Here is a 14,138-nt window from a genome sequence, read left to right on the forward strand (position 1 = left end):
GGCAGATTAAAGAAGCTACATTAAGCCCTGCTGCTTACGTGGGTACTGCAAGTTTGAGCCTGGATCGCAACATTTTCAGTCTTCGACATCTCTATAAATAAAAGGGCAAGAAGGCCAAGAAAAGAATTGTACGGGATCAAATAAAAAAATACAGGGAAACATTAAAGTGCCACCATCTTTCCTAAGATCTCCGGTAGTGACTGTCCTGTCTGATCAGGCAGACAGATAAATGACCGTTGTCACAATGCCGCAGCTTTCCCCCACCCCTTATGACAGGGCATCAGTCAGCCTCCCACAGACTGACATCAAATTATCCAAATTAAAACGGGCTTAGTGTGGCACCTGGCTCCATCCCTATGGACCCAGAACAGCTGAGCTCAGAACAGACCTCTATAGCAGTAAGATCAAAATCCCACCATCACACCATGCTGTTGTACTCTGCTGGCCTATTTGTCATGGGGTTACAGGTCAAAGGTCATTCAAGCTAATGTGGCTTATTCAGTTGAATACAAACTGTATAAATCTTATGATGATTTGAATCAGGGCTTTGCAAGGTGCATATGGTCCGAGATCAGTGCATTTAGAGTGTCAGGGAAAGCTTTCCATGAACAGGAGAGAGATCAGCTCTGAAAGCATAATACAGCCTCTTTTGCTCACTTTCATCGCCTGAAGGTCTGACAGGTCACGTTACAGTATTGGCAAACATAAAACAGTGTTTATAAAAGCCTAGTATTATATGCAGAATCATTTCACAGAATTTAAGCTGGCAAGGCAGACAGTCTGTTTCCTTGCTGAAAAAAAATACGGAAATGTTAAAGAGCCCCCATTACATTGCAAAAAACAGCGTTATTTTGTGTGTAGGGATGCGCTATAATTTGCCGGTTCCTTGATTAGTAGTAAATCGCCATCACTTGCTATTCAGTTGGAGCAGCATTTACACCACAAAGCCGTAGTTCAATGACAAGCAGGGCCATATTGCATACATATTGCAGGTGATAAGTCCGCGATAATTAGTGCGAATTTGCCCAAATTGTCAGTGAACTACGGCTTTTTGTAGTAAATGCCGCTCCATCTGAAAGCAGCTGATGGCGATTTACTATTAATCACTGAACCGGCTTTACTGAAGAGATGCGCAATTACAATCATATGCAAATTTCCGTGCATCCCTATGTATTTTAGAGCTGCACGAATAATCGTAAAAAATCGTGATCTCGATTCGACCCACAAAACTATCTTAATCCAGCATTTCAGCCATTCAGGTAATTATATTTTCAAGGAGGAAAGACGCAGTCTCGTCAGTTCTCTTGACAACAAGCAATCACAGCGGCCACGATGACGTATTGATGTGACATTTATATTGCGCAAGCCAGATGTGTTCATGCTTGCGTTCATTCAAAGGTACAGCGGTTGCTTTCGCTGAGAAGTTAGACAGAAAGAAACAGAAACTAAAGAGAATGAATTAAGGCAGAGCAATGGGCATGTACGTCCAACAAGAACCTTGAGGTTGTTTTAGTACCAAAAAGAGGATCTTATTCCGTGGTCTTCTGAAAGGGTTTTTAGCACAGGGGAAAACATTGACTGCGTCCAAATAACCACACTTGCTGTCTTTGCACTTGAAAATTTACATTACGTTTTCCTGTATTTAGCCCAAGTGTGCTAGTGGGCATGCATTAAGCGTGCATGTAGATTAATTCACCCAATGAACGTTCACGCCACCAGCGAGAACGTCAAAAAACACATTGATGCTCAAATGCATTCTCTGGAATCCTCTCAAACGGAGGTTTCCATCTACCGATTGGTTGCCGGCAAACGTTTCCATCTTGCGATTGGTTGCCGCCAAACCGCACCATAAATCATTACCATAAAGTAATGTCAATCCACGTGGCAGCAATTTGTACGTCTTTAATCAGTACGTCTTTAAAATGAACAAAGTTCTTGAGAATCGTGAGAGAATTGTAATCTTTATTTTAAGCAAAAGAATCGTGATTCTCATTTAATACAGAATCGTGCAGCTATAATTTATTTGTTATAATACAATGTGTCCGTGTGGTTTGTGGTTAAAAAAACACATTATTTTCCACATACCGTACATTATTGTTGCTCTTTTATGCTCTGCCTCCCTGAAATGCGTTGATTGACAAAGCTTATCGTTCTGAAAAGCGCAGTGTAATCTGATTGGCCAGCTAACCAGTACGTTGTGATTGGCCTGAATATCTCTGACATCAGCCGGAAATATGACATTCCTTACCGTATTTGGAAGATTAGCTCCGGATGCAATACTGACAGGAACGTCTTTACTACCTTATCAATACGAGCAAAATCTAATCCAAATGCAGATGACCAAGCTGATCGATCAACTTTACCAGCGCGGCTTGAGCAAAACGTAATAGATTGGTAAAGTAAGTATACTATATAAAACCAAGTGTGCATTTGTGATCGTAGAAACGACAAACAACAAGCGCTACTTTGCACCACACAAAACTTGTGTTTAAGTCATGGTTTAAATAGTCAGTAAATTCTTTAAATATGAAAACATAAACTACTTACATGATAATGACCGTTGTGTCCACGTCAATAGACCAAGGAAGTAAACTGTTGCCTAAAATCTAGGTATGTGACAAAAAATGTAAACATGGTTAAAGGCTAAAACTAGTTGTTCAGATAGAAAGAGCTTGAAAAAAACTTTGAAATGACACCAAGACCATGTCTATGGGTTCAAGAATAACAAAATACTGGCCATTTGAAACTCGAAAATCATCACCTTATTTGTCCCATTGTTTTCCATTTTGCGGGTGGTAAAACAACCTTTGCGCGTCATACAAATTCATTGAAATTTCGTTCACTTGTAGTTTAGCAATTAAACTAAGGCTATATCCACACGAAGCCGCTGCATTCCCTATCCGATCATTTTTTTTCCTTGCTCTAAAAAAATAATCCGTAAAGACGAAACCACTGAAACCGACTGAAAGCGGTGTAGTATATATGCCGGACCAGTATGGGGCGCTGTAATTCTGCCACAGATATACACTATACACGGAGAAGAAGACTTTGAGCATGCGCATAACCAACGTATGGTGTTGTCCATTATCGCCTGTTGCTCACCACAATTGCATAGAAGCAATAGATTTTGCTGTAATAAAGCTAGTAGTCTTTAGTAGCTTCTGTAGCACGAACACAATCACGTAGTCAGCCGTTATTGTTGTTGCTGTTACATGTGACGCTTCCGACACGTGATGTGATGACGTTTTCGCTTCACAAAATATACGGATTAGCTGTACAGACGAAACCGCAAGGATGTCGGTTTCAGATTTATCCACTTTAGGACCCGGTTTCAAAAAATAGCGGATTCAGTCTCCCAAAACGCCGGATCCGTGTGGATGAAACGCCAATACGATAACAAATTTATACGTATGCAGTGATACGCGTCTCCGTGTGGACAGCCCCTAAATCGAAGTTACAATTTCAAGAATGTTTTTACTCCGCACGTCGCTTGAGGTAATCCGAAGTTTCGTCGAGAGGAACCAAATTGTCAGCCATGACAGCCGAGATTGTCACGTACCTATACAATCCCTGAGTTTGTTGTAGTCCAAAAAAAGAGATTTATGTTGGAGCCGATAACTCAAATCATCATGTACTTTGCATATCGTTATCATGTACTAACACACAAAAGGATGTGTAAAATCGTGAATTGGAAAACAGGTGCTCTTTAATGGATCTAATGGTTATAGTGTATTGTACTGGTTTAAATGGAAACTGTAATGGTTTGTGTCTACGGTGTTGAGTTCTGTTTGTGGGATTTTATCTTGTGGATGGGAATATTATTAAATCTTACTGGAGTAAGATCCAAAATACATAATATATTAACCAATCACTAACCATAAAAATTACCCACATAGACTGAATGGTTGACTACAATCACAATTGTCTTGCATTGAAAGACTTGGAGCAATGGAGACGGTAAACCCCCACTAGTTCCAGTCAATCTCACTCAAATCTCACCGGCGGCAGCTCATTCTTTTGCGGGAAAACACATTTGCATTGTGATAAGGACTCCGTAGTCATCCAGACGAAAGTCTCTTTTATCTGTCAATGGAGAACGTGACGGAGAGGAATATCTTTTGAAACCTGTTTTAAACCTCAGTTGAGGGGCTTGTATGCGTGAGAAAGCGATAAGAAGAAATATGAGAGGGGAACTGAATCGGTAATACGAAGTTGCATCAAAAACACCACGAGGAATAAAATAAACTGTTACTTCCTTCTGTTTGTAATGTATTAGGATCTTACATACATACATACATACCTTTAAATGTATTGATTCTGTGGTGATTTCTCGTTCTTGTGTAACGGAATTATAAGAAACGCGATTTCGTGAGTTGCTGCGCAGACTGATCTCGTATGACATCAAAATTCCGCGAGATTCGAAAGTCGCGGTACTTTGAGGTCATAGGCCGAGCGATCTGCGCAGCCCCTTATTAAGTCTGTCCATGATCACCTTTTTAGTCGATATTCTGTTGTTTGACCTTGTATTTATCCGAAAACATGTCGATGTAAAAACTAGTTGCATGCACTCTCTGTTCGGTCTTTATTTTAAGGTGTTGTGCAACACAGCTGTTCTGTAGACGTTGTTTACAATATAAAGTACATTTGTTTAAATTTTAGTTTATTGAAAAGTGCAGGTTTTCAGCTGTAACTAGTACATACACATCTGAATCAATGTAATTTGATCTTAAATGTGAAGGTTCAGGTTTTAAAAATGTGTCGTCTCTATTCACTCATCGAGTTGTGAGTTTGTCAACATTGCTTTATGTTTTGCTGCCATCATCTGGCAGAATGGCAGCATTAACAAATATATATATATATATATATATATATATATATATATATATTTATATATATTTGCATTTTTTTGTATATTTATTCCCATACACTCACCAGTTTTGTTCATGAATTATACTGTACCAAATCGGTTAAATTAACACAGAACAAATTGAGTTTTTTCCCAAATTCTATTAAAAACACAGGGCTGTGATCTGTTCATCAGCAAAAACTATCATTTGATACTAAAGTGTAATGTTTTCAATATGATCAAAAACTTTGGAAAGAAAAAAATTAAACAACGTGAGTTTTGCATTGATTTTTATTGACACTTTGTACAAAATGGAAGTATCACAACCAGCAAAGAATAGGCCACGTTTACCATAAAAACAACTAGACTTAAAAAAGGCAAAGAATTGAAATTAATCAGGTGTTAACGTACAATTCATTAGTGTTGGTCATGTTAAACTGTAATACAGACACCACACATGAAAACTCGCTGAATGTCATTAACAATGAAGAGGAAAGTTTTAATATAGCATGTTCACTATTTTTGTCAATTGGTTATGCTCAGCTGAAAGTTTAAGTCTCTATTTAAGCCTTCTGTCCATTTAGTCTCTCACAGATATTGTCCGACAACACAACAGTATTTTTTAAATTTATTTTTAAATGCTATTCTGTAGTCCCTCAGACTGTGAAGTGCATTTATATGTATGTATATGAGAGAGATCATGAACACAACATCTTTAAATATGGCACAAATATTTATTAGCTATTTTTACTCATCCATTAACAATTATTCTTAATAATATTTTTATGTATGCATTAATACAAATTTAAATTACGCTCAACATTTAGGAAAAGTCAGATAGTTGGTTAAATTGGGGACTATTCTTAAATTTTCATTGTTGGCCATGACAAATAGTCCAGCACTAGATGCAAATATCTGATGTTGTTGTATGAACTGTAATAAAAGCCAATGTGAGATTATGACCATTTTAGTACAGCAATAAATAGGGCAGGCCATTAGGGATACTGACAACCACCACACAATAAAACAGACTTGAAATGGACAGTAAGGTAAACAGAGAAAATGCACTGAATGAAACTAACATCACTTCACTCCCGCTACTAGATAAATGCTAATGATCATTGCTAAGTAAAAACTGTCACGGTTAGTATTTAAAGATGCCTACAGTACTCTAGAAGCTGTATATTTTTGTATTAATTGTTTTAAATGATAATTTTAAGCCCGAGGTTTGGTAATTAATTGTCTGAAAGTATTGTGTGTGTATTAAAGTTTGATGTTACCATTAATAATTGACAGTTTGAGCTCCTTCATATCATGAGGGTGCAAAAGTACAGACAACAGTAATGTAAACACACAGAAAGGAAAACAGGGAATTAAAAAATTATATATATATATATATATATATATATATATATATATATATATATATATATATATATATATATATATATATATACTTTGAGATTTTTCCATAATTTACGGGCCAGAATGAGGAGTGATGAAAGCAACAAATTATATAAACGTTTTTATAAACTATAAAAAAAAGAACACGACATTCAACAAAATGAGTTTCAGAACATCCTGTAATAATCCATCAAACATATGCAGTCATTGAAATAATACTTCTGTAACTGCAAACTACTGCATATTCAGAGGACTTCAGTAATGAACACTGGATATTTGATATGTGTACGTACAGTATATACACATACGAGAATATCCTTCACTAAAAGTTTAGTACACTGAACTGTACAATAGCTTCCAAAGAGAACTGTTTATCAAAACACTGCCTTGCTTACATAGTAATACTATGTTTTACAATACAAGATTAACTTTGTCCCATAAGGAAAAAAGAAACAAAACGAAAGTTTTGCGCAAGCCTAGACAGGCCACAAAGTGCATATACGGTCATTCAGAAGCCACTGTTAAGAGGGGATCCAGGGGGTGCAAACGGTAACGGTTGGGTCCACTGACTCTTAAATGATTGTTGCCCTATGCATGTTGTTTATTGGGTTAGCATTAGCCACTCCGAACAAACACAGTGCGAGACAAAGCTCAGTTTAAATTCATATCTAACACCCAGGGGCTTTAAGTAGAGGCATTGCAGCATTAAACCGGGGTGAACATTTGAGAGGCCCAGTGACGCAATCTCCCAATTAAAAATATATACTGATATTAGGACAACAGCATGAGAATCAAATTAAAACAAACACACACACACACACAAAATAAGTACGGTTAAACATAATATGAACCTAACAAGAAACACTTCAGTTTGAAGCACATGAGGGGTCACGGATTACGTGACCGCTACTGAATGACAGCAAATGAAAATTTGTGCGTGGACGACCATCTGTCCGGATGGTTTGGAAAGAGACCTCTAGAGGAGAATGCTTGAAATGAATGTCTGAATAGGCGAAACATTGTCTTTTTGAAACCCAATGAGATGGTGAATGATATCCTTTACAGTAGTCAACTGCACTGGAAACACAATTATTGTGTTTTTCCTTCCTTCAGTCATATAAGGTACCGAAGCCCTAAGGTGACATTGGAGTAAAAAAAAATCAAAAGTTTAGTTTCATGTGCAGAATTTTTTGAGTTGAGTTTCGCATGCTTACGTGAAACTATCGCGTGCGGACGGGCAACTTTCGTGAAAGCGAAAGTTTCATGTGCGCACGCAAAACTAAACGTGATAGTTTCACGTGCGCATGCGAAACTAAACTTTATTTATTTTTGTTCAAACTAAACGCGATAGTTTCACGTGCGCACACGATAGTTTCACGTGCGCACGCAAAACTAAATTTAATTTATTTTTTGCTCAAACTAAACGCGATAGTTTCACGTGCGCACGCGATAGTTTCATGTGCGCACGCAAACCTAAATTTTATTTATTTTTTGCTCAAACTAAACGCGATAGTTTCACGTGATAGTTTCATGTGCGCACGCAAAACTAAATTGTATTTATTATTTTCTCAAACTAAACGCGATAGTTTCACGTACGCACGCGATAGTATCATGTGCGCACGCAAACCTAAATTTTATTTATTTTTTGCTCCAACTAAACGCGATAGTTTCACGTGCGCACGGGATAGTTTCATGTGCGCACGCAAAACTAAATTGTACTTATTATTTTCTCAAACATAACGCGATAGTTTCACGTACGCACGCGATAGTTTCACGTGCACACACGATAGTTTCATGTGCGCACGCAAACCTAACTTTTATTTATTTTTTGCTCAAACTAAACGCGATAGTTTCATGTGCGCACGCTAAACTAAACTTTATTTATTTTTTGCTCCAACTAAACGCGATAGTTTCATGTGCGCACGCAGACCTAAATTTTATTTATTTTTTGCTCAAACTAAACGCGATAGTTTCATGTGCGCACGCAAAACTAAATTTTATTTATTTTTTGCTCAAACTAAACGCGATAGTTTCACGTGCACACGCGATAGTTTCATGTGCGCACGCTAAACTAAACTTTATTTATTTTTTGCTCCAACTAAACGCGATTGTTTCATGTGCGCACGCTAAACTAAACTTATTTTTTGCTCCATGTCCCCTTAGGGGCTCCGTATACAAGACCTCAATAGACTTGATTTGGGGAACACTACAGCTTCAAGCACTGGCTCAGATAAAATGTATGTTTGAAATGAATTGACAGAGTTGAATAAAACAATAACAGGGATCATTTGGTCGTTTTGTTTATTTTCAAGCATTCCCCACTTTAATTGTCCTTTCATAAAACATTTCAAGAGAAACAGACTGCTTAGCATGTCTGTTTACCATCAGTCTAACTTTTTGAAATGCTCTCCAGTCCAACAGGCTTGAAATCCCATCTGTTTACTTTCTCTATGACACTAGAGCCCCCTCTGGGGGTCTGGGGTAACATTGCCATCTAAAGATGTGTTCTACTTCCTTTGGTCTAAGCCTGGCTCCATCCAGCTTTCTCTTTCGCACCCTGTTCATCTCTCTTTTCTCTGTCGATCTTTCCATCTCTTTCCCTGTCTCTTTCCAGCAGTTAACCATTGAGCAGGTAAACCACCAGCTCGTAGGTGCACATCATAATAGCAGTGTTCGGGATCTGTCGGACCAGGTGAGTGGTGAGGCCTCGGTACAGTGCTCTGTAACCCTCTTCCCGGAACACAACGCTTAGCGTCTGGAAGAACGAACGATACTTGCTGCCCTCCTCACGTAGCCTGGTACGAATAACCTCTGTAGAAAAAGTAAACAGGTTTTGTAGTTATTCATCAAAGAGAATTAATATAGGCATGTTAAAAGCGACCAATCAGCACTCACCGTGAGGATAGGCGATTGATGTGGCGCACGTTTTGGACGTGGCAGCAGCCAGCATCATACCCACAAAGTCTGAAGCGTCTTTAACGGATTCATCTTCGTCGTCCATGTTAGCATTGGCCTTGGACTCTATAAGTTTGCGTTTAATGCTTTCATAGATGACAAAATGGATGACAGTCTCTGATATGCCAGCATAAGAAGCAGACATGCCCCTGTAGAATCCCCGTAACCCATCTGACCGATAGACACGTCGGACACACTCGAATGCACTCATGCTTCTTTCTCCGCGGTTCCTGAGAAACACCAGAAATGAACACAAATGTTACAAATGTCTTGGTCTTATGAATATCTGCCAGCTAATATAAAGATCACTGCCAAAAATGCTTAATGTCAAAAGTGTCCAGTCTGCTCTTGGAGAGAAACAGAAAACAGTTCAGCTTCAACTCAACTCGAACACAGTTGCCAAAAAATTTAAAATCCCCCTGTGGTGAAAATCAAGTTTTTATTGAGTCTCCCTGTACTCAATCATTTTATCAGTTAAAACTCATCTTTGAGCATCATAATAGCATATATAAAATTTGTACATGTACAGTAATTCCTTCATGCTTTAAAACAGCTTGAATGTAGCTCTACACCCTTGCCTCACTTAGTATAAGCAGATCTATGATTATTCAAATTAGTCCATGCCCCAACTCTTTCGCATTACCTTAGACCATAGGTATATATGTGACCCTGGACATAGCCGATAGCTGAATAAATAAGCTTTTCGTTGATACATGTTTTGTTAGGATAGGACAATATTTGGCTTAGAAAAATCCATGTAAAGATCACAATCCAAATGAAGTCCTAGCAACACATTACAAACGAAAAGGTTTGTTTTAGCGCCCTCTACTGGCTTACCGCTGAAATGACCTTATGGACTGAAAAAGGAAAGTAGTAAGCTTTTACATAAACCAAATGTGAATGAGAAATCCACAAGGAACGAGTTAGCAAAGCAAAGTTTGTAGGCGAGTTTCTGGCCAAAAATTAAATTTTGGACATATTTACCATAGGAAATTTACAAAGTATCTTCATGGAGCATGATCTTTACATAACATACTAATGATTTTTGGCATAAAAGAAAAATCTATAATTTTAACCTATGCAATGAAGAGTTTGGTTCCAAAATGCAATAAATTCATTTTGACTAAATTCAGTAAAAATGTGTTTTCTATACCAAGAAAGTTGAATTGAAATTGAATTGAAAGTGACAAGATGAAAACCACTATTTTCTGTTACAAACTTTCACATAGCATACTTAGGTTATAATAAGATTAAAAATCCAAATCCATAATTTGATTTTCAAAGATTTATTATAAAAACTGATTATTTTTTCCGCAAAATGTGTTTTTTTTCAAAATGCTATAAATCTATTGAATCAATATATAAATGTGCAATTATCTTTGTTTCTATAAGATCCCCTGGGGTCAATGTGTTACCATGACAGAAGCTTGATGCTGTTGGGAGAACAAGCAACAGCCGAAATTTTTCCTTTGCCCCAAAATTATTTGATTTTGATGGCTTACGTTTCTTCCCCGCCACAGAAAACCACCACGGGTTTATCAATGCCATCAAAATTACTATTTCGTTTTGTTTGTTTGTTGATCAAAAAGTACAAAGTAGATGAGGAAAACTAGGATTCTGTGTGTATTCAAACGCCACCCTTATTGTTTACCATGCGTGATTGATTAAGTGGATTTATTGCATTGTGCAGAGAAGGAGGACTGGCGTTTGTCGCTGTTTGGAAAAAAGGAAGAAAAAATGACAGAACAACACAGCGAATATCGGATTTTGCTAAAAATTAAGAATTTACTTTTTAATACTGACCCAATACTGATTTTGGTGGTAACAAATTTTTTTTAATGCATTTACAGAGTTTTGGAACCAAACTCTTCAAAAATAAACGTGCGACTTACAACCAGGGGTCCAGGGTCACATATGTAAAAAGATGACACATTCGGCAGTTTCAGACACATAACTGCTAAGTTAGGTTTCACACAATGCATCCATACATAATAGCTATGACTCAAACTACTGATTCACGCATCAAACTGTGTTGATGTGACTGGTTACATGTGACATTGATAACCGAAGCGATTTTAAACTGCGGGAATGAGACTCCAATTTTATGGAGAAAATACTCAGCAATGGTGTTAAATTATGAATTTGAACATGGCTTGTCTTAAGACATTAAAAACACCACACAGAAATATAAACAACAATAACAACCTGATTTTTCCCACAGTGGGAGTTTAAGTGACACAAATCATCGGCTACAACGGAACTTTAAGCAATCCTGAAATTTATTAGATGCCACTGACAGGCTATATTAGGTGTTTAAATTGAGTTGAAACTGGATGGACAGGATGGGACAGCCATAGAGACAGAGCGCAGTTATGCAAATTTGAAAACCACGCCCACCGGGGGGGAAAGCAATCCAACCGTCTCCATTGAATTTGTATTGCGAGAAGCCGCCTCCTTGTCATTTCTGGCTTATAACAAGAAACTGAATAATGCCTAAAAGCTGCTTTGTGACAATATGTACAGCTAACAAGCCAAAGAACCCAGAAATACGTTTTTATAAGCTGTCGAGCCATAAAAGCCAGTCTTTAAGGTGAATAAAGTGGATCGCCGACTACGTTTCCCCCTAGTAGACGCAGTTCTACTAATAGAAGTACTATGACAAGTTGCCTGTATCCACTTTATTCTCCTTAAAGGCTGGGTTTTACGGCTCGACAGCTTATAAAAACTTATTTCTGGGTTCTTTGGCTTGTTAGCTGTACATATTGTCACAAAGCAGCTTTTAGGCATTATTCAGTTTTTTGTTATAAGCCAGAAATTACAAGGAGGGGGCCTCTTGCAATACAAAGTCAATGGAGACGGTTGGATTGCTTTCCCCCCCGGTGGGCGTTGTTTTCAGGTTATGACGCGCTGCGCTCTGTCTCTATGCTCTACACAGATGCAAATGCTTGGCCAGCGCATTGCATTCAATGGGTCTGTTGTAAATACTTAAGTAACAAGGTTTTTGTTTACTGCCACAGTAACACAACACGTGTTGGGTGCCTTCAAATGTTTATGCAATTTCGCTGAACAGAAGACAATATTTATACAATAGTCTTAATGTATTTACACAGTTGCGTAAAGTATGTTTTTGGCCTTGAGGGATACAAGTGTGATAAAACAAACAAACACTTTAAATAGAGTGTTACCCACCTGGCATCAAGCTGCAAGCGTGTCTTTATTAGCCAGATCGGGTTGGTTGCTGTAATGGCAGTGAACCCTGGGAAAATAAGGTAATTGGATGAGACACAGAAGTGATAGAGTCAAAGTGTCTCAAGCACCGGACATTTAGCAAGTCTAATGACTCAAAAACAGACAAAGTCTCCCTAAAGAAATTCCACACAAGTGCTGTGGACGTCTGTAAAATGTGCTTATGGCTTGTTTGTTTGGTTTCAAACTGAAGGATAAACCATTGGTGTTACTTTTATATTCCATATTACGGACAACTATCAAACACCAACAATGTGACTATGTGTTGTCGCCAAAAATCATATACAAAATAAAAAACGTGGATGAAAGCCATAAGCACATCTTAGAGCAGTGGCCACAGCAGTAAATAAGGCCTTTTAAGCAGTGTTTACAATATCATCTATAACAAAACTCCAATGTAGCTTTACTATAAATAATCCCAATAATATAAATGGCATAAATTATGAGCTAAACTTCATGAGAAAAAAATCTTAAGATACAAAAGGATTGCTATCCAGTAACATAACCGAAGCTAAATACAAAACTGTTAGTATTGATAAATTAATATTTAGGTTTACAGCATGGGCACTGAATTATACCACCGCTGTGATGTTCTTCATATTCATGCCATTCAAGTATTATGCAGGCAAGACGTGTGATATGACAAAATTAGTAAATGAAATTTGCACATCAACCAATTATATATTTCTTGGTTTGTAAAGTATGTGTATGCAAGTTAAGGCTGCGATGTTAAAAGTGATGTGTCCTTTAAGTAGGGGTGTAAAATACATCAATATGAATCGATAAATGGATTAAATTTTTAACAATACGATGCATTAGTGCTGCAACGGATTGCAGTTGATCCGTACGGATCACAACCCACGGTTCGGCTCGCATGCGATCCACGCATTAATACGCAAATTTAAATCGGGAAAGTTTATAATTTGCACGTGTTTCAAAGGTTTGCAAATGTTAACATTCAATTGACTTTAAACAATTTAACCACAAAAAGGTGCTAAAGTGAGCAGTTTACTTTACGCAAAGAGACGCACGTGCGGTTGAATGTGTACGGTCCAGACGTGATCATCGTTCAAAGATCAGCAGATTCAGAACTCTTGCCGTGTAAACTTTAGATAGTTGCGTCACTGTATCTCATACTGTAGTGTATTAAAATACATTTGGCTAATAGAGCAATAAAATAACAACATAAAATTTTTATGTGGGACGACTATTTATGCTGCGCCGTAATTCGCCCTCTGTCTGTCTGTGTGCGCGCGTGTGTAAGGGCACTCAACAATGCAACACGGAGAGACGCGTTTCAAAAAGCAAGCGAACATAAAATCTTTCAGTTCTTGACAGGGCACATACAAACAAAATTATCTCCACAGTATTCTTTTTCTAATAAAAACATTTGTTTATGTCTAAAGTGTGTGTATAGATTAAAAGCAGAAACCAGTCTGTGCCTATTTGGTCTTAAAGAGACAGTAACCTCAATTAACCTACTTAAGTCTGTGACATTAATGTTAATCAAACAACCCAAGACAAAGAAAAAATCATTTCAGATCAAGCTCTAAAAAATAATAATAATTACATCTAATTAATACAATAAATACAGTGTTATTATTCATTTGATTTGATTTCTGTACCTAATGGATATTTTTAGACCTTACTTAATGTGCAACTTTATTAGTTTTTATAAATGTTTGTA

The 14,138-nt window shown here is 37.5% G+C and overlaps 2 protein-coding genes across 3 annotated transcripts in view; both read right to left on the reverse strand.

Moving 5' to 3' along the window:
• spsb4a (splA/ryanodine receptor domain and SOCS box containing 4a) overlaps positions 1–4,379 on the reverse strand; it is an 87,951-nt gene extending 83,572 nt beyond the window's left edge. The window contains exons 1-2 of one of the 2 annotated variants that reach the window (XM_073855087.1): positions 4,301–4,379; positions 2,548–2,606 (exon numbers count right to left, since the gene is read on the reverse strand). The gene's annotated coding sequence lies outside the window, so the exon portion shown is untranslated. The remainder of the gene's footprint in view (positions 1–2,547; positions 2,607–4,300) is intronic. The other variant, XM_055203145.2, reaches the window with a different exon arrangement.
• Positions 4,380–8,466: 4,087 nt separating this feature from the next.
• slc25a36a (solute carrier family 25 member 36a) overlaps positions 8,467–14,138 on the reverse strand; it is a 30,563-nt gene continuing 24,891 nt past the window's right edge. The window contains exons 5-7 of the mRNA XM_073855095.1: positions 12,395–12,461; positions 9,146–9,435; positions 8,467–9,061 (exon numbers count right to left, since the gene is read on the reverse strand). Of these exons, the coding sequence (XP_073711196.1) occupies positions 8,868–9,061; positions 9,146–9,435; positions 12,395–12,461 (551 nt within the window). The 3' untranslated portion in view covers positions 8,467–8,867. The remainder of the gene's footprint in view (positions 9,062–9,145; positions 9,436–12,394; positions 12,462–14,138) is intronic.

This window comes from Misgurnus anguillicaudatus, chromosome 2 (genome assembly GCF_027580225.2).
Source record: "Misgurnus anguillicaudatus chromosome 2, ASM2758022v2, whole genome shotgun sequence".
NCBI lineage: Eukaryota > Metazoa > Chordata > Actinopteri > Cypriniformes > Cobitidae > Misgurnus > Misgurnus anguillicaudatus.